This window comes from Ahaetulla prasina, chromosome 4, assembly GCF_028640845.1.
Source record: "Ahaetulla prasina isolate Xishuangbanna chromosome 4, ASM2864084v1, whole genome shotgun sequence".
NCBI classification, from domain to species: domain Eukaryota; kingdom Metazoa; phylum Chordata; class Lepidosauria; order Squamata; family Colubridae; genus Ahaetulla; species Ahaetulla prasina.
This window is the reverse complement of record NC_080542.1, coordinates 3,752,083-3,776,705: the sequence shown is the minus strand read 5'-3', so window position 1 is coordinate 3,776,705 and position 24,623 is coordinate 3,752,083. Positions and strand designations below refer to the sequence as shown.

Here is a 24,623-nt window from a genome sequence, read left to right as displayed (position 1 = left end):
CCGTTTTTGGCCTCCCCAGACTCCCAAAGATGCTCTGGAGGCTGGGGACGGCAAAAAATGGGCCTTCCAGTCCCATTGGAAGTTGGCAAATGGGCCGCTTCTGGCCTCCCCAGACTCCTAGAAAGGCTCTGGAGCCAGGTGAGAGAGAAAAATGGGCCTACCTGCCATCAGATGCCAAGAGCGGGTGGGGTGGGGGAGTCACACACGCATGCGTGGGGCACATAGAATTATGGGTGTGGGCACACACGCGTGACCCGGACCCCCTCTTCCTGGCACGCAATTGCAAAAAGGTTAGCCATCACTGCTGTGCACCATTTCTGACCAATGGCAGTCCAGTCACTTTTTGAAAGCTTCCAATGATGTTGATGATGATCTTACTTCTGACCCGCTTAGGAACCGTTTGAACTTGCGTGCGACGGGCCTCGCTAGGGATAACTGACACCCAGTTCTGAAGTTCCAACAGCCACACATTTGTGCAGACACACATACACACAGAGTCATGTTGTGTCTCGTCCGATCTCACCGCAGCCGGGGCCATCTTATCTGCTTCCGAACACGGAGGAATGTCCTAGTATGCCTCCCGGCCCCAGCCCTGGCTCCATGCCCAGACAGGCTGAAGAGGAGGAAGTATCTCCAGCCCCCAGTTCTGGCTCCATGCCCAGGCAAACGGAGCAACTAGACCCCTCCCCTCCTACAGAGCATGTGAGCCTGAGGGAGGTCAATTGCCAACAGCTGCAGACTGGAGTGACCCTCGCGTCAGAAGACTTGATAGGCGGAGGCAACAGAAGGAAGGGAGGGGCAGGCCTGGATAAGTGCTGAGTCATGGAGCCACACCCCATGGCCTATATAAAGGATCTGCTTTCTGGCATTCTCTGAGTCAGGCAAAGTCTAAACATATCTTGCTGAAGTCACTTTCTGGTCTCCTGCCTGCCTTGAGGACTTTGCTAGGACTTTGGCAGAGCTGCAGAGGCAAGCCTGATTCGGATTTCCCTGACCCGGCCGTCAGCGGAGGAGTGGGACACGACAAGTCATGTGATTGCACGTCAGGTCCTCAACCAGCTCACGCCTGTATCTATTGGCAGGATCCTGCCATCACCTGGGCTGACTTTTACGACGGTTTTGCTGAAAAAGCGGCGTTTGCGTCCGATTTTTTTTTTCCTGCCAAACCGGCCCGTTGCTTCGCTTAGTGACCGTGGCGTTTGCTTAGCCACTTGCAGCAAAGGCGGCTTATCCAATCAGGTCAGTCCCACGGGTGACCTATTTTTACGATGGCCAGATTTACAACTCGGATGTAGTTGGAGGGCTACTGGTAGCTGAAGAGGGTTGACCTCCCGGGGTCCCGCAGGATGGATGCCTTAAAATACACCTCGTCCTTGACTTACGACTACCACCTAATGTGCCTCTTAAGTGAGACCTTTGTCGAGCGAGTTGCGTCCCATTTTACGACATTTCTGGCTGCGGTGGTCGTTGAGGCACGTCGCTGCAGCTGTTAAGTTAGCAACACGGTCGCTAAGCAAATCTGACATCGACTTTTGACCATCAGAAGGTCGCTAAAGGAGATCTCGGGACCCTGGAGACACGGTGACGGTCGTTAAGCAGGAACCGGTTGCCAAGCGACTGAAGTTTAGCTCACATAAGCAAGTGCGGGAAAGGATCAGAAGCTCCCTCGATTCGGCGACATCGTAACTTTGAACGGTCACTAAATGAACTGTTGTAAGTGGAGGACTACCTATATTTCCATTTTGGGGGGGGGGGGAGAAGCAGTAAATCCAGCCTTAAACCCACAAAAAATCAGTCCCTGAAACCCTCCACCCGAGAAAAACCAAACATCTCTGTTATTCCTCATGGGAAAAAAAAATGTTTAATTTATAAATACAGCTCTCAAAAGAAAGAGAAACGGTCCTTTTTAATGGGTGGACAGGAGGGAGGGATGCGAATTTTTTTGCAGCCGGATTCTTTAACACCAGAAAGAACGGCGGTGCAAATCGACAACCCTGCACCAACACAAACGCCGGGGCCCCGTTCTCCCGATACCAACACAACAAAACTTGGTAGATTATTTTGTGGCACACACCAGGGTGTGGTTGTCCCCTTCGGGGAAAACCAAGGGGAAAAAAAATCCATTTATTTTTTTTTTCCTTTCCTTTCTCATCGCAGTCTTGGCCAGATGACGGAGGACTTAAAACGAACGCTGGGGATAATAAGCGGGTTTGCCGCAACCGGAGGGGGACCTCAAAAGAGAAAGACACCCCATTGTGTGAACCCGACAACCCCCCCCGTCCTCCAAGTTCCTTCCCTTCCGAGCTAAACGAGACTGATAAACGAGAGTTTTATCTGCCTTCCTCCAATCAGAGTGTCTTTTTACAAAGAGGGGGGGAGAGGCTGGATGGCTTGAGTTCCTCCTTCGAGAGACCCCTCCGCCAACTCACACACACACCCTCTCAGCTCTGCTGCCTGCAAACAGCTCAGGGACCCCGGAGAATAAGTTAATTTGGGGGGTGGGGGAGGAATGAGAGAGGAGTGGGGGGCGAGAAAGGACCCAACCCGAGGTGGGCATTTTAAGATTGGGGTGTCATTTGGTACCAGACCGGGCACAAGATGGAAGGAGAGCAATGGGGAGGGGTGGGGGGGGCGGCTGAGCCCCATGGAACTCATAAGGTGTCGTAGTCCTCCTCTTCCTCGTGTTTGCGCTTCAAGACGTTGGGGTCGCCGGCCACGCTCTGCGAGGAGACCATGTTGGTGGCGATGAGGATGTTCTTCGAGCCGATGAGGGAGGGGTTAATCAAGACATTCTGGACGGTGGGGGTGGCTGGGGCGGCTGGGGAGAAGGAGAGGAAGAAAGCCAGCATCAACCACTCACGCGAGACACACGGGTAGAGCCGCCTCGACTGAGGGCCCCTCGCTTAGCGACGGTTCGGAGTTCCGATCGGCCAGGAAATCGATCGAACTTTTGGCCCCTCGGCAAGATGGATGCAACTCGCGGCCGCTTGCACTGTCCAGGGATCTCAGGACGTCATTTTATGACGGGACCCATTTACAGTTTTTGGCAAAGCCGTGCCGCTACCAAACCGCCGGTTCACTTAACGACCGCAACGGCCACTTCGCAACCGCCGTGTTCACTTATTAAGGTCTGCTTGTAAGGACTACAAAGCTTGCTTGTTTTCTTGTAAACGTTTCATGACCCCACTACCTGACGTCATCAGTGCTAGTGCGGATTGCTTATTTGTACCCTGTGACTTTCATTAAGTGTTGTACCTTATGATTCTTTACGAATGTATCTTTTCTTTTATGTACACTGAGAGCTTATGCACCAAAGACAAATTGCTTGTGTGTCCAATCACACTTGGCCAATAAAAAATTCCCTTCCCTTCCCTTCCCTTGTTCCATTCCATTCTTCCCTTCCATTCTTCCCCTTCCCTTCCCTTCCCTTCCCTTCCATTCTTCCCTTCCCTTCCCTTCTTCCCTTCCCTTCCTTTGTTCCATTCCATTCTTCCCTTCCCTTCCCTTCGATTCTTCCCTTCCCTTGTTCCATTCCATTCTTCCCTTCCCTTCCCTTCCATTCTTCCCTTCCCTTCCCTATTTATTCGCGCAGTACTGGCATAGAAATTTTTAAATAAATTTTTTAGCAGTTTTAATATTCTGATTTATTTTGGGGTTCTTATGTTCTTAATAGTTTTAATCTGGCCTGATGTTTAGTAAGATTTTTATAATTGTTTTTACTATGTACATTGTATTATTTTTATTATGGCTGTGAACCGCCCTGAGTCCTTCGGGAGAAGGGCGGTATAAAAATTTAAATAAACTAAACTAAACTAAACTAAACTTCCCTTCCCTTCTTCCCTTCGATTCTTCCCTTCCCTTCCCTTCTTCCCTTCCCTTCGATTCTTCCCTTCCCTTCCCTTCCACTCCACTCCACTCCATTCTATTCTATTCTTTTCGGAAATGGGATTTGCATTTCTAGCATTGATGATGTCACCTAGTTGGGTCATGAAACGTTTGCAAGAAAATAAACCCGCTCAGAGAGCGTGTACAACCAATTCGCTTTACAATCAGGATAACCTACAACCCTAGTGGGCAGGCTTTTATACTGCGGTCGTATGTCGAGGACTAACTGTACACGTGTACTCTCTTAAGTAACACAAACCACAGGGGCCATGGCAGACGGGAGCTAAACCAGTTTTCTGGGATTGTACAACATACCAAATCCGTGTTTCTCAACCTTGGCAGCTTGGAAAAGGGTTAACTTTATTAAATTTACTTAGTAGACGGTGGGAATGCAGCCGACATAATATATCTTGACTTCGGCAAAGTAAAAAAAAAAAAAAAAAGCTAGCTGGGGAATGCTGGGAGTTGAAGTCCACCCCTCTTCCAGCTGCCAAAGTTGAAAAACAGGGTATCAAAAACCCTGATCTGAAGTCATAGCCTAAGTACCTGGATTTGAAACACAGGTTTATTTTGGGGTTCAAGTGCGCAGGAGCTGATTTGAACCCCTCTCTTCTTCCTTAGGTCCACGATGACCAGGTTCCTGTGACTTAATGTCCAATTGCCAATTGCGCAGTGGCAAATAGGAAAAGCACTCCAGAGGGTTAACGTCATTGCCCAGAGGATCACTGATGTTGTGACTCCAGCCCCCGAACCTGGCCCCATGCCCGAAAGTGATTCCGAGAGTGAGGGGGAAGGGCTGGTAAGGCTTATCTCGGGAGCACTGATTCCTGTGGCTCAGCTCCAGGAGCCAGAACCAGACCAATCGGAAGACGTAATGAGGCCATCATCCCGATTCCTCCCTTCCCCAGGCTACGCCTTCAGACCCAGCTGATAATAATAATAATCAAGCTTGGATTAACCCGCACTTCAGAAGATTAAAGAGGCGGCTTCATCAAAGGGAAGGGTGGGGCAGGAGCCCCACCCCACAGGATATATAAGGAGCTTTGGGACTGCTCTCACTCCACGGGAAGCAAAAGTTTAGCTGAACCGTTTCAAAAAGAGCTGAAAGTCTTGCTATGTGAGTCATTTGTTTGAACTTTGGCAGGCCGCTGTGATTTCTCTGCCAGGACTGATAAGAGCCGTGAATCCACTGGCTGAAGGCCAGCTCGTTAATCCGAAGTGGGGAAGGAGACAGAACAACTGACTGTCCTCTCCCCTCCTTGGAAGGGTTTCATAACTCCCGCTGCCTTAAGAAAGTTCAAAACATTCTTAAGGATCCATCTCATCCTGAACATCGTTTTTTTTTTTAAACTATTACCATCTGGCAGACAGTACAGGTTAATAAAAAACAAGGGCAAATAGACTGAAAAACAGCTTCTATCCCGGGGCAGTAACTATACTGAATTCTACTGTATACTGCCATGATGGCGAACCTAAGGCACACGTGCCAGAAGTGGCATGCAGAGCCCTCTGTGGGCATGCACACCGTCGCCAGCTGGTCCTCACGCGTGCTGGAGCCTGGAAACCCAAAGACCAGCTGGCCAGCGCGTGCATGCACACCGGCCAGCTGATCTTCTGAATTTCTGGGACTCTAACGTCCACATGCGCACGCATTCCAGTTTGGGCACTCAGTACCGAAAATGTTCGCCACCATTGGTATAATACAGTATTAATGCAATATCAGGGCTTTTCAATTCAACTGCATGGAATCTGAAGGCTGGGCGTTCTTGTCTTATTTTTATAGGTTGTTTTTTTTTAATGTACGATGTACACTGAAGATAGCATTTAATTTCGTTGTATAAGGTGCAACGATAAAGTACTACTACACACACACACACAAATAACACTCAAAACCTCTCACCGGATTTTACAGATGTTTGAGAGGTGGGGATCTGGACGGTGAACCTCTGTCCGGTCAGCGAGACGGGAGTCCCGACTTTGGTAGAAACGGATACCGTCTGCGCCGACGGAGGCCCTGCAAATGGAAACAAGAGGTTGAGGGTTCGAAACCAGGCAGGTCAGACTGGAACGGCAGCAAAGAAGGGGAGAGCTCACCCTGAGTCCTAGAAGACCCCCCCCCGCCATGCACCCACCCACAGCTGGCAAATGCAGGACTCCAGGTTCCATAAGGCTGAGAAACGTCCAGGTTCCCCAGCAACCCCCCTACCCAACCAGCTTGCTAGCTCACATGCTTATTTGTTTTATATAGTATATATTTTTAAATTGATTTTTAAATTTTTTTAAATTAAAAATTTAAATTTTTAAATTATATATATTTGTTGATTTAGTGCAGCATATCGTTTATTAAATTTATTAAATGTAGTAATTATTTATTAAATGTATTGAATACATATTTATTAATTTAATTTAATAAGCATGATGTACTATTTATGAAATTTAGATCTTATGAAATGTATTATATTATTTATTAAATGTATTGCATAGATATATATTGTTCTTATTAAATAGATTTTATTTAATAAGCATGATATACTATTTATAAAATTGGGATTTCTTATTAAATGCAGTATGTTATTTATTAAATGTATTGAATACATATTTATTAAATTTTATTTTATTTATTTAATAAGCATGATGTACTGTTTATGAAATTTAGATCTTATTAAATGTATTATATTAAATGTATTGAATATATATTATTTATTAAATATATTTTATTTAATAAGCATAATATACTATTTATCATTTAGATTTATTAAATGTAGTATGTTATTAAATGTATTGAATACATATTTATTAAATTTAGATTTTATTCATCGAATAAGCATGATATACTATTTATCAAATTTAGATTTCTTATTAAATGTATTGAACACATATTGTTATTTATGAAATTTAGATTGTATTTATTTAATCAGCATTGTTTATGAAATCTAGATTTATTTAATAGGCACTGTATGTTCCTACTTGATTTATACAATATATGTTACTTATTAAGTTTAGAATCATTCGAGAGGTATCGCTTTTCATTAAACTTAAACGCACTTAAATATATATTATTTAAATTCCCCTGAATTTAATATGTTCGCCTAAAACAGAGTGCAAATGGTTGAGTGCTAATGACCCTGAGGGCACAGATTAAACCCCCAAGTGACCTCAACAGCTCTCAGAGAGACTGCTAAGATATGATTGCAAAGAAATATGGTCCTTCCATTCCCCTCAACATTCTGCCAGAACCGATGAAGCTTCTTGGATTAGAAGTGAAACGTCTTCAAGGAAAAACCAAGAAAGTCCAGTTGCCTTTTGAAAAAAGCACTTTTGAGACAACCATGGGTTGGATGACTAAGGATCTCCACAGACGTTCTACTGAGAGCGTTTTGGTATTTGTTTTGTAAAATTAGTGGTTTCCTGGTGGTCTCCCATCCCCGTATTAAAAGATGCAACCCTGCTAGCTCGTTTGGGGACCAGCCGAGCTTGGCAAGGTGCTGCCACCTGCTGGAGCCCCACGGAATAGCCACATATAAAGAGAGACTTTGAGGAAGGAGTGACGAGAGGAGAAAGAAACACCTTGGAAACAGAAGCTATGAGATGATAGCCCCCCACCTCTCCTCCCCCCAAAACGGAGGGACAGCTTACCTAGGGTTGGTGTGCTAGGCCTGCTGGTGACAGCGCCAACGCTCAGCCGAGGCACAGTGATCCTACCAGCAGAGGACGAGATCTGGTTAGAAAAAAGAAAGAACCGAAAGTCGGTCGAAATTACAGAGCGGGTTATAATAGCTCACTTAGCGACGGTTCGACGTTACAACGGTGCTGAAAAACGTGACTTAGGAGGCTTTCTGATGAGCAAAGTCCATGGGTGAAGCTAGAGTCACTCAACCACCACGTGACTAACTTAGCACCGGACTTCCGGTCGGCTCTAGAATTGAACGGGGGCTTCAAGTTAAGACTTTTGTGGCTCTTTGAGTGTTTAAGGTTGCCGACTCCTGGCCTAGGGAATAAAGCTGTTACAGAATCTGGAAGTCCTGCTAGAAATACTTGGAAACGTCCTCCCAGAGGAGAGCAACACAAACAGACCGCGAAGTGGGCGTGTGGGGTCTCTTTGCGCTCTTATTAAGCACGTAAGCGCTTATAAGCAGGATCCTGAATTGCGGGAGGCGATCTTCCTATAATCTTCTCCACTGTCCTCACCACTCTCTGTAGGGACTTTCTATCTGAGGCACCGAGGCCACCAAACCACACACAGGGATGCCGTTTGTTAAAAACAAATTGTGCCTCTGTAAAAAGTGGCCAAGACAGGAGCAGAAAGGGGTGCTCTCCTCATCCGACGCAGGAAACGCAGGCGTTGGTTTGTACGCTTCCGAAGGATGACGTGCAAAGAGACCGGTTCAGATTGTTAGTTGTCTGCACCTCCAGACATTTAATACTTGCCCAACTCTACAGCTGCATCCTTGATACTGAGTGGAGTATGACCGTATCGGCTCTTTCTAAAATCTACAACGATGTGTAGACTTCCAGCTCCCAGAATTCTCCAGCCAGTAGGCTGGTCTAAATATTTAATCTGATAAGACGATCGGCAAGGGAAACAATACCGTGAGTTTAAAAGCCAGATATTTTCCCATGCCAGCATGGGAAAACAATATCTATCCCGTTATCTGGATTTCGACCAGCCCCGCAAAAGATTTTAGTAAACGTCCTTACCTTTTTCTGCAGAGACTTCAGCCTGTAATTTGGAGCTGTCAGGCAGTATCGGTCGGGCGGCAACCTTGGCCCCGAGTAGGGCTTAATCAAAGGCAACGGGGTTTGATTTTTCTGCCTTGCAATGTCCAGCAAAAACTGTGGAACGCAGAGAGAACGGTTTACGCCAAATTAGCAAAATCTTCCACGACGACCCATTTAGGGGGTCCCTTTCCTGTTGAATGACAGCCCAGGGTCAGGGTCTTGGATCCAATTCAAGCTAAGCGTGTCTCCTTCCGCCTAGTTGCTTCTCCACACCCGGTCTAACCACCAAGAAGTATTTTCAGGTAGTCCTTGATTTATGACCAGTGGCTTAGGGGGGTCATTCAAAGTTTACAACAGGTTCCTTCCTCACGCCCTTGTGACGTCTCGTCTGGACTACTGCAATGCTCTCTACATGGGGCTCCCCTTGAGGGGCATCCGGAGGCTCCAGTTAGTCCAGAATGCAGCTGCGCGGGTGATAGAGGGAGCCCCTCGTGGCTCCCGAGTGACACCTATCCTGCGCAGGCTGCACTGGCTACCTGTGGCCTTCCGGGTGCGCTTCAAGGTGTTGGTGAACGTCTTTAAAGCGCTCCATGGCATAGGGCCGGGTTACTTACGGGACCGCCTGCTGCTACCGAATACCTCTCACCGACCTGTGCGCTCTCACAGAGAGGGACTCCTCAGGGTGCCGTCGGCGCGACAGTGTCGTCTGGCGACACCCAGGGGAAGGGCCTTCTCTGTGGGGCTCCCGCCCTCTGGAACGAACTCCCCCCAGGACTTCGTCAACTTCCGGACCTCCGAACCTTTCGCCGCGAGCTCAAAACTTACTTATTTATCTGCGCTGGACTGGGTTAGTTTTTTTTTTTTAAGTTATGGGTTTTTAATGGGTTTTATCTCTAAATTTTAATTGTGGCCAATTCAAATAAGTTTTTTACTAGTATTTTAATTGTATCTATAATGTATTTTCATTTTTTACTTGGCTGTGAACCGCCCTGAGTCCTTCGGGAGAAGGGCGGTATACAAATTTAAATAATAAATAAATAAATAAATAAATAAAAGCTACTTATCACCTAAACGTCTATGGGGATTCTCAAGTCCTCCAGGTCATGGTTGTCCCAAAGGATTGTGTCGTGTTTTTTTTTTCAAGAGGCAACTGGACTGCCTGGTTTTTCTTTCAAAGACGTTTCGCTTCTCCTCCGAGAAGCTTCTTCGGCTCTGGGTTGGATGGTGAGGAACGGAAGGACTTAATACTCCTCACAGACAAAGCTGGTCATTTGCATCCTTTTTCGAGAGCTGTTGAGGCCACTTGGAGGTTTGTCTGTCTCCTCAGGGTCACCTGAGTGGTGCAAATGGGTGTGGAGTCCACAACAGAGTCCTGTTGTGGTCCGCCAGCAGCCTGCGGAGTTGTCAACGAAGTCAGACAGCGATGAGGCCATCGGGAAGTGAGGTGCAGACTCAAGAGACTGATAGTAGTGAGGCAGAGGAACAGGCTCCTCCTGTTCCTAATGCACGCATGAGAAGAGCTGCCAGAAGGCAAGAGCAGCTCAAGCAAAAAGGACGATTCAGGAGTAAAGCCAGGAGATGATTGGCCCCTCCCATAAGGCTTAAAACAGACCAGCACCGGTATTTGAGCTTTGCTGGAAAACAACGTTGTAGCTGCGTCTTCTGCTTCGTCTACGTCTTGCCCTTTATTTTTGTGACTTCTGAACGTTTGCCAAGAAAGGCCTTTGGCAGTTTGCCTAATTGGACCAAGGTTTGCGATAAGACTGAGGAATTTGTGTTGGGAGGAATTTGATTTAATTTGAGTTGAACGACGGTGGGAATGAAGTAATTCTCAGCTGTTCGAATAAAGTTTGTTTGTTTTTTCCAAGGACTGAGTTTCCTACTACCTACTGGGGCCTGGGTCACAACACAGTCCTTTCAGCAGTTCCAAGAAGGCCCCTGTCGTGTCCCACTCCCACTCCGACGAACGAGTCAAGGGAGTCCATAACAAACTTGGCAACGAAACCTTTGCAGCTTGCCAAGTTCCTTCGAGGTTTATCAGGGCAGGCAGGAGTCCAAGTTGTGACTTCAGCGATAGGGTCCGATATCAGCAAACTAGATAAGACTCTGCTTGACTCAAGGTTGGAATGCCAAAAGCAGGTCCTTTATATAGGTTGTGGGGTGTGGCTCCATGACTCAGCATTTATCCAGGCCTGCCCCTCCCTTCCTTCTGCTGGCGTCGCCTCTCAGATCTCCAGAAGCGAGGGTCCACCCACCCTGAATTGTTTTCAGCTGGATCTGCTGTCAGCTTCTGGGAAAGGGAGGAGTCAGAGGGAGTAGGCCCAGGTAATTCCACCATCTGGCTGGCTTCCTGCTCTGAAGGCTGAGCCAAAGGAACACACGCTGTATGAGTGAGGTTTACTGGGCTACTCCTTTCACTCCTGGAATCCCCTCCAGGCATGGGGCCAGGGCCGGGAGCTGGAGACATGACAGGCCGTTCATCTTCATTGTCGGACTCGGAGTCTGATAACAGGCCGGGCGTAGAAGGGAGGGGCCCGGCTGAGGAGAGGAGGGGGGACAACAGCCCCACACTCATTTGCACCACTCAGGTGACCCTGAGGACACAGATAAAACCTCCCAGTGGTCTCAACGGCTCCCTAAAAAGAATGCAAATGACCAGCTGTCTGCAAGGCGTATCAATCCTTCCATTCCCCACCCTCCAACTCAAAGAGCTGAAGAAGCTTCTCGGAGGAGAAGCGAAAAGTCTTCAAAAGAAAAACCAGGTGGCTTTTGGGGGGGAAAAAAAACACCTTTTGTGTTTGGAAAGGATGTGTAAATGTGGAGCGGGGAGATCTGATCTCTGTTGAGATTAAAAACGATGCGGAAGAGCAACTAAGGTGATCAAAGACCTAAAGGAGATTAAAACCTATGAAGAACGGTTGCAGGATTTGGGTTTGGCCAATCTAGAGAAAAGAATTGGGGGGGGGGGACATGTTAACAGCCTTCCAGTATTTGAGGGGCTGCCCCAAAGAAGAGGGGGTCAATTTATTGTACAAATCACCCGAGGGCAGGAAAGAAAACAACAGATGGAAACTAATCAAGGACAGAAGCAACCTGGAATGAAGGAGAAACTTCTTAACAGTGAGGACAATTCGCCGGTGGAACTGCTTGCCACCGGAAGTCGTGGGCGCTCCATCGCTGGAGGTTTTTAAGAAAAGACTGGACAGCCACTTGTCTGAAATGCTGCAGCAGGGTCTCCTGCTTGAGCAAGGGGTTGGACTAGATGACCTCGGAGGTCCCTTCCAATTCTGTTGTTCTATTAATTAATCAGGGGAACAGCTTGCCACCAGGAATTGTGGGCGCTCCATCACTAGAGGTTTTTAAGAAGAGACCGGACAGCCAGTTTGTCTCAAAACGGTAGAAGGTTCTCCTGCCTGAGCAAGGGGCTGGACTAGAAGACCTCCAAGGTCCCTTCCAGCTCATTCTATTCTGTTCTGTTCTACTTACGGACTCATTTTGAAGTTTTGAGGGCTGCGGGGGCCTTACGGTCATGTGACCACATTTTGGGTGCTCACAGCAACCAGCCCAAATTTACAGCACGGTCACGCGACTGCAATTTACGACATTGTTTCCCCCCCCAAAAAAAAAAAAACCAACTTTTTTTTTTTTAGCAAACGAGAGGTTTGCTTGAACAACGGTCAATTCGCTTAATGGCCACTGCCAAAAAAAAATTTTTTTAAAAAAAAGGTGTCATTGCGATCAGGTTGGCCTTTCGTTTGATGGCGATCCCGACTTAAGGACTGTATCGGGCAGGGCTCCATTACAATCGTTAAGTTGGGGACTGCCTGTAAGAGTGGCAGGTTCGTGGGGCCGAAGGCCCTCCTGCTTGCGGATTCCCTTCTTCCACCAAATAGCAATTCCTTTTCCCCAAAAGATTTGAACCAGGCAAAACGTACGTCTCGGGGCGGTGGGGAAGTGAACGACTGGTCCGTCCGGCACTGGATAGCTAACCTCACGTCGTCCGCATCGACGCTCGACTTCTTGGCGTGACTGGAGTAAATTTTCGCATCTTCCAGGATAGTGGTCACGTATCCTTTTCAGGAAACAAGGAGCATAACATAACATAACATAACATAACAACAGAGTTGGAAGGGACCTTGGAGGCCTTCTAGTCCAACCCCCTGCCTAGGCAGGAATCCTACACCATCTCAGTCAGATGGTTATCCAACATTTTCTTAAAAATTTCCAGTGTTGGAGCAGATGAAAAGGGAGAAGGGCGACATCCAGGCCAGCTGGACCAGACGCACAGCAGCCTGTCCTCTCGTCCCGTCGCGTTCCAGGATTAATCGCGGTCACTGTTGAGGGGGATCTTGGGAGTCTTAGTGGACAATCCATTAAATGTGAGCCAGCCGTGTGCAGCGGCAGCCAAAAAAGCCAATGTAGTCCTAAATTAATGGGTATTTGCTATTCTGCATCCTGCCTCCGTGGGAGAGAGAGAAAAAGAGAGAGGGCGGGGGGAGAGAACAGACAGGAAGGTGTACGAACACACAAAAGGCAACCAAGGGGGCCTCTGGTGGCTCAGACTGCTAAGACAGTCTGTTATTAACACAGCTGCTTGCAATTATTGCAGGTTCAAGTCCCACCAGGCCCAAGGTTGACTCAGCCTTCCATCCTTTATAAGGTAGGTAAAATGAGGACCCAGATTGTTGGGGGCAATAAAAAGTTGACTTTGTATATATATATATATATATATATATACAAATAGGATGAAGACTATTGCTAACATAGTGTAAGCCGCCCTGAGTCTTCGGAGAAGGGCGGGATATAAATGCAAATAAAAAATAAATAAATAAAAACTTACTGTAGGCAAATTCCAACATCTGATTTATAACCCGTGGCTCATATTCTGTAATCCCCGTGTCTTTCAGGATCTGGGCCATCACCTGGACAAAAAAAAGGAGGATGTTAAGTCAGGCAACTCCACACACAGCATTAAAGGCAACGCAACCAAGACTTTGGATGACGTTCTTTTTTTTTTTTCCCCTAATGTTTCTCGGCCTCCGAAAAGCAAACAAAAGTTCTAAAGCTGGGATCTCTCTTTTCTCTGCCCCTTTCTCTTTTCTTGTTCCTCTTTTAAGGACCTGGGTGGAGTCTTGGGCAAGTGAATGGAGCTAGCGGAGTGTTTTTTTAATGGCCGGATGCCTTTCCCGTTTGCCAACGCGGCGTTTTGTTCAGCAGATATATTCTCTTCGTGGCCAGAGAGAGAAATATCTGCCTCTACCTAGGATCGAACTCACAGCCTCCTGATCGTGAGGCAAAAGCTCCACCTTTATGCCACTGTACCCACCTGTTTCTTCTTTCGGCTGCCAACTAATTTAGATCTCATTTCCTTTTTGTGTGTGTTTGTTCAGTTTGGCTAAGTTTATTCTATTCTATTCTATTCTATTCTATTCTATTCTATTCTATTCTATTCTATTCTATTCTATTCTATTCTTTATTCTATTCCATTCCATATATTCTATTCCATTCCATATATTCTATTCCATTCTATTTTTTCTATTCTATTCTCTATCTATTCTATTCTATTCTATTCTATTCTATTCTATTCTTTCTATTCTATTCTATTCTCTATTTATTCCATTCCATTCCATATATTCTATTCTATTCTATTTTTTCTATTCTATTCTCTATTTATTCTATTCTATTCTTATTCTTATTCCATTCCATATTTTCTTTTCTATTCTATTCTATTTTTCTATTCTATTCTCTATTCTATTCCATTCCATTCATTCCATATATTCTATTCATTCCATATATTCTATTCTTTATTCCATATTTTCTATTCTATTCTACTTTTCTATCCTATTCTTTATTTATTCCATTCCATTCTTATTCCACTCCATCCTTTCCTTTCCTTTCCTTCCCTTCCCTTTTTTCTATCCCATTCCATCTATTCCTATTCCTATTCCTATTCTATTTTCTATTCCGGGGGTCTCCAACCTTGGTCCCTTTAAGACTTGTGGACTTCAACTCCCAGAGTTCCTCAGCCAGCAAAGCTGGGAGTTGAAGTCCACAAGTCTTAAAGGGACCAAGGTTGGAGACCCCTGTTCTATTCACCGTGGCTGATAATGCTTGAAAGATATTGGCTCTACTTGAGCAACATTTGATCTCCCAAGGCGCCTCTGCTTGGATTTAGGCTCCAAGGTCTTTTTAAAAGCTGTTCTTGAGAGCGGTCCTTGGACTGTCAATCATTAGAGACACACCTGAACCCTGCCTCAGGTGGGGCTAGGAGAAACCTGAGGGTGCAAAGGGAGGCCCAGCAGCCCTTTAGAAAAGAGGGAGGAAGAAAGCCAAGGAACCATGGAAGATGGAGAGAAAAGAAAAGAGGGAGGGAGGGAGAGAGGAAGGAAGGAGGTAGAAGGAAGAGAGATAGAAAAAAAGAAGGAAGAGAGATAGAAGGGAGGAAGGAGGGAAGACCATAGAAGGAAATATGGGACAAGGATGGATGGATGAGAGGGAGGGAGGGAGAAGGAAGAGAGAAGGAAGGAAGGAAGGAAGGAAGGAAGGAAGGAAGGAAGGAAGGAAGGAAGGAAGGAAGGAAGGAAAGAAGGAAGGAAAGAAGGAAGGAAAGAAGGGAAAGAAAATACTTCAACTAAAGAACATGGAATTTATGAGGAAAGAAGGAAAGAAAGGAGGAGGAAGAAAGGAAAGAAAGAAAGAAAGGAGGGAAAGGAAGGAGGGGAAAAAAGAAAAGAAAGGAGGGAAAGCAAGAGACAAATAGAGGAAAGACAGGAAAGAGAGAAACAAAAAGAAAAAAACAGTAAAAGAAAGAAAAGGAAAGAATGAACGAGAAGGGAGGGAAAGAGGAAAGGAAGGAAGGAAGAGAAAAAATACTTCAACTAAAGAACATGGAAGTTATGAGGAAGGAAGGAAGAAGGAAGGAAGGAAGGAAGGAAGAAGGGAGGAGGGAGGAAGGAAGGAAGGAGTGTAGAAAAAATAAGGGAGATGGATGGATGGATGAGAGGGAGGGAGAAGGAAGGAGGTAGAGGAAGAGAGAAAGAAAGAGGAGGAGGGAGGGAGGGAGGGAGAAGGAGAGAGATAGAAAAAGAAGGAAGAGAGATAGAAGGGAGGAAGGAGGAAGACCATAGAAGGAAATATGGGACAAGGATGGATGGATGGATGGATGGATGAGAGGAGGAGGGAGGAGAGAGGAAGGAAGGAAGGAAGGAAGGAAGGAAGGAAGGAAGGAAGGAAGGAAGGAAAGAAGGAAGGAAAGAAGGAAGGAAAGAAGGGAAAGAAAATACTTCAACTAAAGAACATGGAATTTATGAGGAAAGAAGGGAGGGCGGAAGGAAGAAAGGAAAGAAAGAAAGAAAGGAGGGAAAGGAAGGAAGGGCAAAAAGAAAAAGAAAGAGGGAAAGCAAGAGACAAATAGAGGAAAGACAGGAAAGAGAGAAACAAAAAGAAAAAAACAGTAAAAGAAAGAAAGGAAAGAATGAGCGAGAAGGGAGGGAAAGAGGAAAGGAAGGAAGGAAGAGAAAAAAAATACTTCAACTAAAGAACATGGAAGTTATGAGGAAGGAAGGGAAGAAGGAAGGAAGGAAGAAAGGAAAGAAAGGAGGGGAGGAAGGAAGGAAGGAGTGTAGAAAAAAATAAGGGAGATGGATGGATGGATGAGAGGGAGGGAGAAGGAAGGAGGTAGAGGGAAGAGAGATAGAAGAAAAGAAGGGAGGAGGGAGGGAGGGAGGGAGAAGGGAGAGAGATAGAAGAAGAGATGGATGGGAGAGAGAGAGAGAAAGAAAGAAAGAAAGAAAGAAAGAAAGAAAGAAAGAAAGAAAGAAAGAAAGAAAGAAAGAAATGGAAGGATGGATGGATGGATGGATGGATGGATAGATAGATAGAAAGAAATGGAAGGATAGATAGATAGATAGATAGAAAGAAATGGAAGGATAGATAGATAGATAGATAGAAAGAAAGAGAGAAATGGAAGGATAGATAGATAGATAGATAGATAGATAGATAGATAGATAGATAGATAGATAGATAGATAGATAGATAGATAGAAAGAAATGGAAGGAAGGATGGAAGGATGTACCGTAGAAAGAAATAAGGGAGATGGATGGATGGATGGGAGAGAGAGAGAGAGAGGAAGGAAAAAGAGAAGGAAGGAAAGAAAGAAAGAAAGAAAGAAAGAAAGAAAGAAAGAGAAGGAAGGAAGGAAGGATGTACCATAGAAAGAAGTAAGGAAGATGGATGGATGGATGGATGGGAGAGAGAGAGAGGAAGGAAGGAAGGAAGGAAGGAAGGAAGGAAGGAAGGAAGGAAGGAAGGAAGAAAGAAAGAAAGAAAGAAAGAAAGAAAGAAAGAAAGAAAGAAAGAAAGAAAGAAAGAAAGAAAGAAAGAAAGAAAGAAAGAAAGAAAGAAAGAAAAAGAATCCCAATTCCCACCCAGCAGGAAAGGCCAGGAAAGGCCAAGCGAGGCCAGGCGAGGCGAGGCCGCCACTGCCAGCAGAGGGAAGCAGGGAGCCAGTCCGGGGACTACAAAGCCCATCCTCCACCTGGGAAGCAGCGCCAAGCGCCCCGAGGAGCCAGAGAAACCCCACCGCGGCTCCTTCCAGCTGCCGAAGCGGCCTCCTTCCCGGGTTTCTCCCCCACCCCGCACAACCCCCCCCCTCAGCCCATCCCGGCCCCACCTGCGCGTCCTTCGGGGCGCTTTTGGGCGACGCCATTTTGGCCGCTTCCATCGCGGCCCTCAGCGGCCTCCCGCGGGGATGGAAGAGAGCATGCGCGCGGAAAGTGCCCCCCCCAAGCACAGGGGCGCGTGCGCAGTAGCGGCACCGAAGCCGGCATTTCCCGGAGCTCCGCCTCTTCGCTTAACCCTTCCTTTTCCGTGGGGTGGGAGGAGGCAAGGCTGGGGGCTGGAAGTGAAAAAAGGGGTGGATTGCAAAAGTTGGGGGGGAGGGGAAGAGGCGCCTCCATGGGAATCCCAACCTCGCTTCTGCCAGCCTGCGGGGTCCAAACTGTGTAGTTCCCAAATAAAAAAAAGAAATTAAAATAAAATTAAAAAAATTCGTGTTGCATTGGCCGGGAATCGAACCCGGGCCTCCCGCGTGGCAGGCGAGAATTCTACCACTGAACCACCAATGCGCCGTTGGGAAGGGCTCTTGCGACACTTCCTATAGCTTTTCCTGCTCACTAAATGAACCGGTAAGCCAAGGGCCACAAACCCTGGCGCTTATACGTGGCTTCAGAAGACGCTTTGAAACAGCACAGCGATCTAGGGCTGGAAGAGACCTCAGAGGTCATCTAGTCCAACCCCCTGCTCGAGCACATCCTCACGGAAATCATAGAATGGCAGGGTTAGAAGGGACCTCAGAGGCCATCTAGTCCAACCCTCTGCTCCAGCAGGAGATCCTCTTGGAATCATAGAATAGCAGGGTTAGAAGGGACCTCGGAGGCCATCTAGTCCAACCCCCTGCTCCAGCAGGAAATCCTCACGGAATCATAGAATGGGATCTCGGAGGCCATCTAGTCCAACCCTCTGCTCCAGCAGGAAATCCTCACGGAATCATAGAATGGCAGGGTTAGAAGGGATCTCGGAGGCCATCTAGTCCAACCCTCTGCTCCAGCAGGAGATCCTCTTGGAATCATAGAATGGCAGGGTTAGAAGGGATCTCGGAGGCCATCTAGTCCAACCCTCTGCTCCAGCAGGAGATCCTCTTGGAATCATAGAATAGCAGGATTAGAAGGAACCTCGGAGGCCATCTAGTCCAACCCCCTGCTCCAGCAGGAAATCCTCACGGAATCATAGAATGGCAGGGTTAGAAGGGATCTCGGAGGCCATCTAGTCCAACCCTCTGCTCCAGCAGGAGATCCTCTTGGAATCATAGAATGGCAGGGTTAGAAGGGATCTCGGAGGCCATCTAGTCCAACCCTCTGCTCCAGCAGGAGATCCTCTTGGAATCATAGAATGGCAGTGCTAGAAGGGACCTCGGAGGCCATCTAGTCCAACCCTCTGCTCCAGCAGGAGATCCTCACGGAATCATAGAATGGCAGGGCTAGAAGGGACCTCGGAGGCCATCTAGTCCAACCCTCTGCTCCAGCAGGAAATCCTCACGGAATCATAGAATGGCAGGGTTAGAAGGGACCTCGGAGGCCATCTAGTCCAACCCCTGCGCTCCAGCAGGAAACCTTATATCCTCTGGATTATTTTGGGGCCCCTAACAGAGAGCTCTTCTGACACTTCCTATAGGTTTTCCTGCTGTGCGCTCCAGTCCAGACTACAAAGCCCATAATTACGAAGAGTCCTCAGATGCACAACCACAGTTGAACCCCAACATTTCCACCGCTCATCAAGACCGTTGGAAAGTCGGCTTTCATCCATTTAAGGATCTATCTGGCCACACCATGGCTGAGGGAACCACTGCAGTTGTGAACTTAGTAACACAGTTATTAGAATGAATGGATGGATGGATGAGCTGGAAGGGGACCTTGGAGGTCCTCTAGCCCAGCCCCCTGCTCAAGCAGGAGACCCTGGATCATTTCGGATAAGTGGTTGTTCCCTCTCTTCTTAAAAAAAACCTCCAGGGGTGGTGCGGCCACAACTTCTGGAGGCAAAATGTTTCACTGATTATTTAATAAGTGTTTGGAAGCAATGTCCCTCTGGGTTGAGTTCCAAGTGGGGAAGAAGACATTGGAAACATGGAGAGTGCTTGGAAAGATGGTTTAATCCCATGGTTTGAGTTCCTGTACAGAAAAAGGGGCGAGATGCTGAGCGCACCTTGGTTTTTATGCTTTCTCTGAGCTTTGAACTTCCCAGGGCACAGAAGTCTTAGCTAGCCTTGCTGGCTGATGTAATCTCCCCAGGTGCCATGTGGGGAGTTTCGGTTGCTAGATGGGTCCTATTGTGTTGCAGATGATGGTCCATTGACAAAGTGGGGGGGGGGGAATGAGTGAGCTTGGCTGAGGCCTTAAGGGCCCATTGACAAAGGGGGGAGGCAGGAAGCGGCTTTGTCTTTAAAACATGTTTCTCCATTTCTCATCCAGGGAAATATAATATTCTTTTTAATATTTCCTCAAATAGTTCATGCTTCTAGGAGAGGGGTGGGTGCTAACTTCCTACAATAGAATCACAAGAGTTGGAAGGGACTTCAAGAGGTCATCTAGCCCAGCCCCCTGCTCAAGCCGGAGACCTTGGACCATTTCAGATAAGTGGTTATTCCCTCTCTGCTTAAAAAACTTCCCGTGATGGAGTATCCACAACTTCTGGAGACATTGCTTAGTGGTTAACCTATGGAAATGAGTAATTGAAACTACTTGCTGAAGTTCTCACTCAGGTCCGCTCTTGAAGCGGGAAAACCCTTTCACCTGATTGGTTGACCGGCTGTGGGCCTCCTATAAAAGGAGCGCTGTGGGCCAGAATCCTGCTCTTCGTTCCTGTCAACTCAATCAAAAGAGCTTGGCTGAAATTGCTCTGGCTTTGCTTCTTGGTGAGGAAGGTGGGATTGGAGGGAGATTGAGGCAAAAGAGCTGAGAGCAACCCACTCGAGAGCTGAGCGCCGGAGACCATCCGCCATTTGTGGCGGCACCATTCGTCCACCCTAAACGCATTAGCCCAAATCCCCTCAAATCGGTCTAGTAGAATGGCTGCACCACCACTGTTTCCGTTTTTTCCGTACAACCCAGCCTCTGACCGATGGGACTCGTACATGATTCGGTTCGAGATCTTCCTCCAAGCCAATGATCTTACCGGAATCTTGGACAACAGAAAAAAGGCCTTGTTCCTAAGCTACTGCGGCCCAGATGTTTTCGAAACGGCCAGAGTTCTCTTCGCTCCCTTGGCCCTTCGGACAGTACCGTGGGAGACGCTGCAGAAGGAGTTGAGGAGGCACTATGCGCCCACACTGACGCGAACGGCTCGCCGATTCGCTTTCTACCATCGCAATCAGGAAAAGGGCGAATCGATCCGCCACTATGTTGCAGCCCTTCGAACGGCAGCGTTGCATTGCGAGTTCGAAGACTTGGAGGAGGCTCTTTTGGACAGAGTGATTGGCGGAGTGAGAGACGTCAAACTGCGGCAATGTTTGCTCGCGACGCCAAACCTCACCCTGCAGATGGCACTGGATGAGGCGCAAGCTGCCGAAGCTGTCAAATTAAGCAACCGCTGAAATCCAGAAGTCGGCTGGCGGGACAACAAGAAGATTCATAACATCCTGTGTCATTTGCAGCTGGACTGGCTGATCATCGCCCAGGATGGCCTCCTGCCCAACATCCACGCCATCTTGCTGACCAAGCAGACTTGAAAGCCGCCAAGGCCCCCGAGACCAAATTCAATCTCACCAGCCTCACCGGAGCGCCTGGATCCCTCAAAGGCTCTTTTCAGAGCCACTCACAGAGTCACAAAAGAGCCACTTGCGCTTCCTCAGGTCCCCCAAGCTCCAAAAGCTTCTTTGGATCTACAGTGGGCGCCCCCCCAAAAAAAACATAGCAATTTTTTTTTTCAATCAAAACTGGGGAAATGAGCAGGGCCTTGGCTTTCTTGCTCCATCACTGGCAGCCACAAACTGACCAGAAGGTAAAGTGGAGAACTTTTCGTGGCCCTTCTCAGAAGCTCTGACTTCGGCCTTTGTATTGGCTTGAACAAATACCAGCACGAGAGATAGGGAGATAGGGATAGAGAGATTGATAGAAATTGATATAGATATAGAGAGATAGGTAATGTAGATAGATATAGATATAGATTAGATATAAATAGAGAGAGAGAATTAGATGGATGGATGGATGGGGAAGGAGGGAGGGAGGGAGGGATAGATTGACATAGATAGGTAGGTAGGTAGGTAGGTAGGTAGGTAGATAGATAGATAGATAGATAGATAGATAGATAGATAGATAGGGATAGAGAGATTGATAGAAATAGAAATAGATAGATAGGTAATGTAGATAGATATTGAGAGAGAGAGATAGATAGATAGATAGATAGATAGATAGATAGATAGATAGATAGATAGATAGATAGATAGATAGATAGATAGATAGATAGATAGATGAGAGAGAGATTGGATGGATGGATGGATGGATGGATGGATGGATGGATGGATGGGGAGGGAGGGAGGGAGAGAGAGAGAATGGAGAGAGAGGGAGATAGAAAGATTGATAGAAATATAATAGATAGATAATGTAGATGTAGATAGATATAGATATATAGAGATAGATGATGGATAGATAGGGAGGGAGGGAGAGATGGGGAGGGAGGGAGGGGATATGTATATAGATATATAGATATATAGATATGATAGATAGATAGATAGATAGATAGACAGATAGATAGATAGATAGATAGATAGATAGAAATAGAGAGATTGATAGAAATAGACATAGATAGATAGGTAATGTAGATAGATAGATAGATAGATAGATAGATAGATAGATAGATAGATAGATAGATAGATAGATAGATAGATAGATTATAATAAATATTATCAGGGACGAAATCCAGCAGGTTCTGACAGGTTCTGGAGACGAAAGACACAAAACCAGCCTCCAAGTTACAAAATGCTGTAGAAAAAAAAACACTAGAAAAATCCACGTGCTCATCCAACCAGTTGGTCAGCTGACCCAGGACTGCTGTTAGATCTACAGGGGATGCTATTGCTATCACTCTTCACACTGCGCTGTCTCATTTGGAACAGTAGGGAGGCTGTGTTAAGGATGCTGTTTGTAGATTTTTGTTCTGCGTTTAACACAATGCTTCCACATAGACCAGTGTCTAAACTTATAGATCTTGGGGCTTTCTCCTTCAATCTGCCTTTGAATTATAGATGTCCTGTCTACCCGCCCTTAGTGGGTTAGATTAGGTAATGATATTCTTCAGCTCTTATTCTTAACACTGGGACACCACAGGGTTGCGTGTTGAGTCCCTTACTCTCTACTCTTTATGTGCATGACTGCATTTCCACTCACACTAGTAATGCTGTTCTTAAATTTGCAGACGATACAGAAGTGGTGGGACTCATCTCCAGGCAGGGGGGAGGGATGAGTCTGCCTATTGAGGTGAGGTGGACCAGTTGCTTTTGCGGTGTGGAGACAATAACTTGGTCCTTAACACCAATAAGACCAAGGACTTATAGCGGACTACAGAAAGAATAGATCAAACACCCAGTCCTTGCTTGTCAGTGGAGACCGAGTGGAGCAAGTGGCCAGTTTTAAGTTTTTGGGTGTTATCATAAAAGAGGACCTGAACTGGGGCGCTCACATCGCAGCACTGGTCAAAAAGGCCCAGCAGAGATTATACTACCTGCGACTTCTCAGGAAACAACAACAACTGAAATGAAAAACTGCTGGTGACCTGCACCAGAGAGAGTATTTTAACTGACTGCACCTGTGTATGGTTTGCCAATTGCACAGTGGCAGATAGGACAGCACTCCAGAGGGTCAACGTCATTGCCCAGAGGATCACTGGTTGCCCTCTCCCCTCCTCGGAAGAGTTTTATAGCTCCCGCTGCCTTAAAAAAGTTTAAAACATCCTTAAAACTCCATTGTAGAGTCCTCGGGCTTACGACGCCGGCTCGAGCCTTGCCTTCAGCAGACGGCTGCTGATTGGCTTAAGCTCGAGCCGGCTAAAAGAGCGGGAAAACCGAGGCGCGTCTTTTTAGAACCGCCTCCTGACAGCCTCCTATTTAAGAGCTGTCAGAGTTCTCTCAGCCAGTTCTCCGCGCGGCTGTTGAAGTAAGTGTTGTTACAGTTCAGCACCTGTTGTGCTGGTTAATAAAGTCTGTTGTTCTGTTGCTGTTGCCTCATCCTTGCCCACTCCTCGCTTTACATATTTAATACTGGCGACGAGGGTGGGATGTTAGAGGCTTGACAACAGTGAAGAACTCATTACACAGGCTAATTTAATCGCTCGATTAAGGATGGCTAACCAGCTTTCCTTCGGCCCGTTTGAGCCTGCGGCGGAAACTTGGGACATTTTTATTGAGCGCTTTGAGTGTTTTTTACAATCCAACGAATGCACGGAAATGTCTGACCTGCGAAAGAAGGGTTATTTCCTCAGCCTGTGTGGCCGAGAAATGTTCAAGACAGCTAAAGCACTAGCAGCGCCACAGATGTTACGCGATGTCTCATGGGGGGTAATACTGGACAAATTAAAAAATCATTATGCCCCTGCTCCGTCAAGAATTGCCCGGAGACATGCTTTTCGCCGGCGGTTTCAAAAAGATGGGGAATCTGTGTCAGACTATGTAGCGGCCCTCAGGTCAGAGGCATCACAATGCGACTTCCATGACCTGGACGATGCCCTGGCAGAACAGCTGGTCAACGGGGTGCGCGACTTGAAACTCCAACGGCGACTATTGGCGCGCAAAGAACTGTCATTAGCCGTTGCCATAGATGAAGCCCAGGTGTCCGAAATGTCTGAGAAATCAGCTAACGAATTACAGAGCTTCCACACCCCAAGGGGGACCCAGTCAGGGGAAGCCGCAGTTCATCAGGCAGAGTCGGACTGCACGGGGTCATCTGATGAGTGCGATAGCGTGAGTCGCCTCAGAACCGCGCCAAAAAAGAATCGGTCTCAAGCGGCTAGACCTTTCCCACTAAGGTGCGCGGGCTGTGGAGGAAGTCACGACAGGGCAACCTGTCGATTCAAATCCTCGAATTGCCTGCGATGTGGGAAGAGAGGCCACCTGGCGAAGGTCTGCCGGGCGTTTGCCAGCCGCTGACACCTGGACAGAGCCAGCAAGGAACAAAAAACCACAACGGAAAGCATTCAATCGTACCGACGAATGCTATGATATCAATCATGCCTCCACGACCAAGCCCAGCAATAAGATTTTCCTCACAGTAAATCTTGAAGGGGCTCCCTGCAAGATGGAAGTGGACACCGGGTCCTCTAAGTCCTTAATCTCCTGGACCACCCTGAAACGCCTGCTGCCTAAATTCTCAAAAAATCACCTCAGTCAATGCCCCGTTCGACTGAGGGACTATCAGGTCACCCATTCCTATTCTGGGGTGCAACCTGTTTAACGTCAGCCACGGCCGTTTCACCGG

At 47.0% G+C, this 24,623-nt stretch overlaps 1 protein-coding gene and 1 non-coding gene across 2 annotated transcripts; both read right to left on the bottom strand.

Moving 5' to 3' along the window:
* Window positions 1–1,830: 1,830 nt before the first annotated feature.
* Window positions 1,831–17,397, bottom strand: LOC131198780 (transcription initiation factor TFIID subunit 9-like). Its single transcript, XM_058183829.1, has 7 exons — window positions 17,276–17,397; window positions 13,445–13,526; window positions 12,540–12,676; window positions 8,584–8,718; window positions 7,522–7,603; window positions 5,786–5,899; window positions 1,831–2,818 (listed from the first exon to the last, which is right to left on the bottom strand). Exons 1-7 carry the CDS (start codon window positions 17,324–17,326, stop codon window positions 2,652–2,654), a joined length of 768 nt encoding a protein of 255 aa, XP_058039812.1. The 5' UTR covers window positions 17,327–17,397; the 3' UTR covers window positions 1,831–2,651.
* A 261-nt stretch (window positions 17,398–17,658) lies between these two features.
* Window positions 17,659–17,729, bottom strand: TRNAG-GCC (transfer RNA glycine (anticodon GCC)). The gene has a single exon. It is a non-coding gene; the product is annotated as a tRNA-Gly (tRNA).
* Between the last annotated feature and the right edge of the window lie 6,894 nt (window positions 17,730–24,623).

Coding starts and splice junctions, on each gene's coding strand:
- LOC131198780 (XM_058183829.1), bottom strand. CDS start 17,326: ATGGAAGCGGCCAAAATGGCGTCGCCCAAAAGCGCCCCGAAGGACGCG. Junction 8,719..12,539: donor CTTCCCCACCGCCCCGAGAC/GTACGTTTTGCC, acceptor TGCGTTCCACAG/TTTTTGCTGGACATTGCAAG. Junction 7,604..8,583: donor TGAAGTCTCTGCAGAAAAAG/GTAAGGACGTTT, acceptor TTTTCTAACCAG/ATCTCGTCCTCTGCTGGTAG.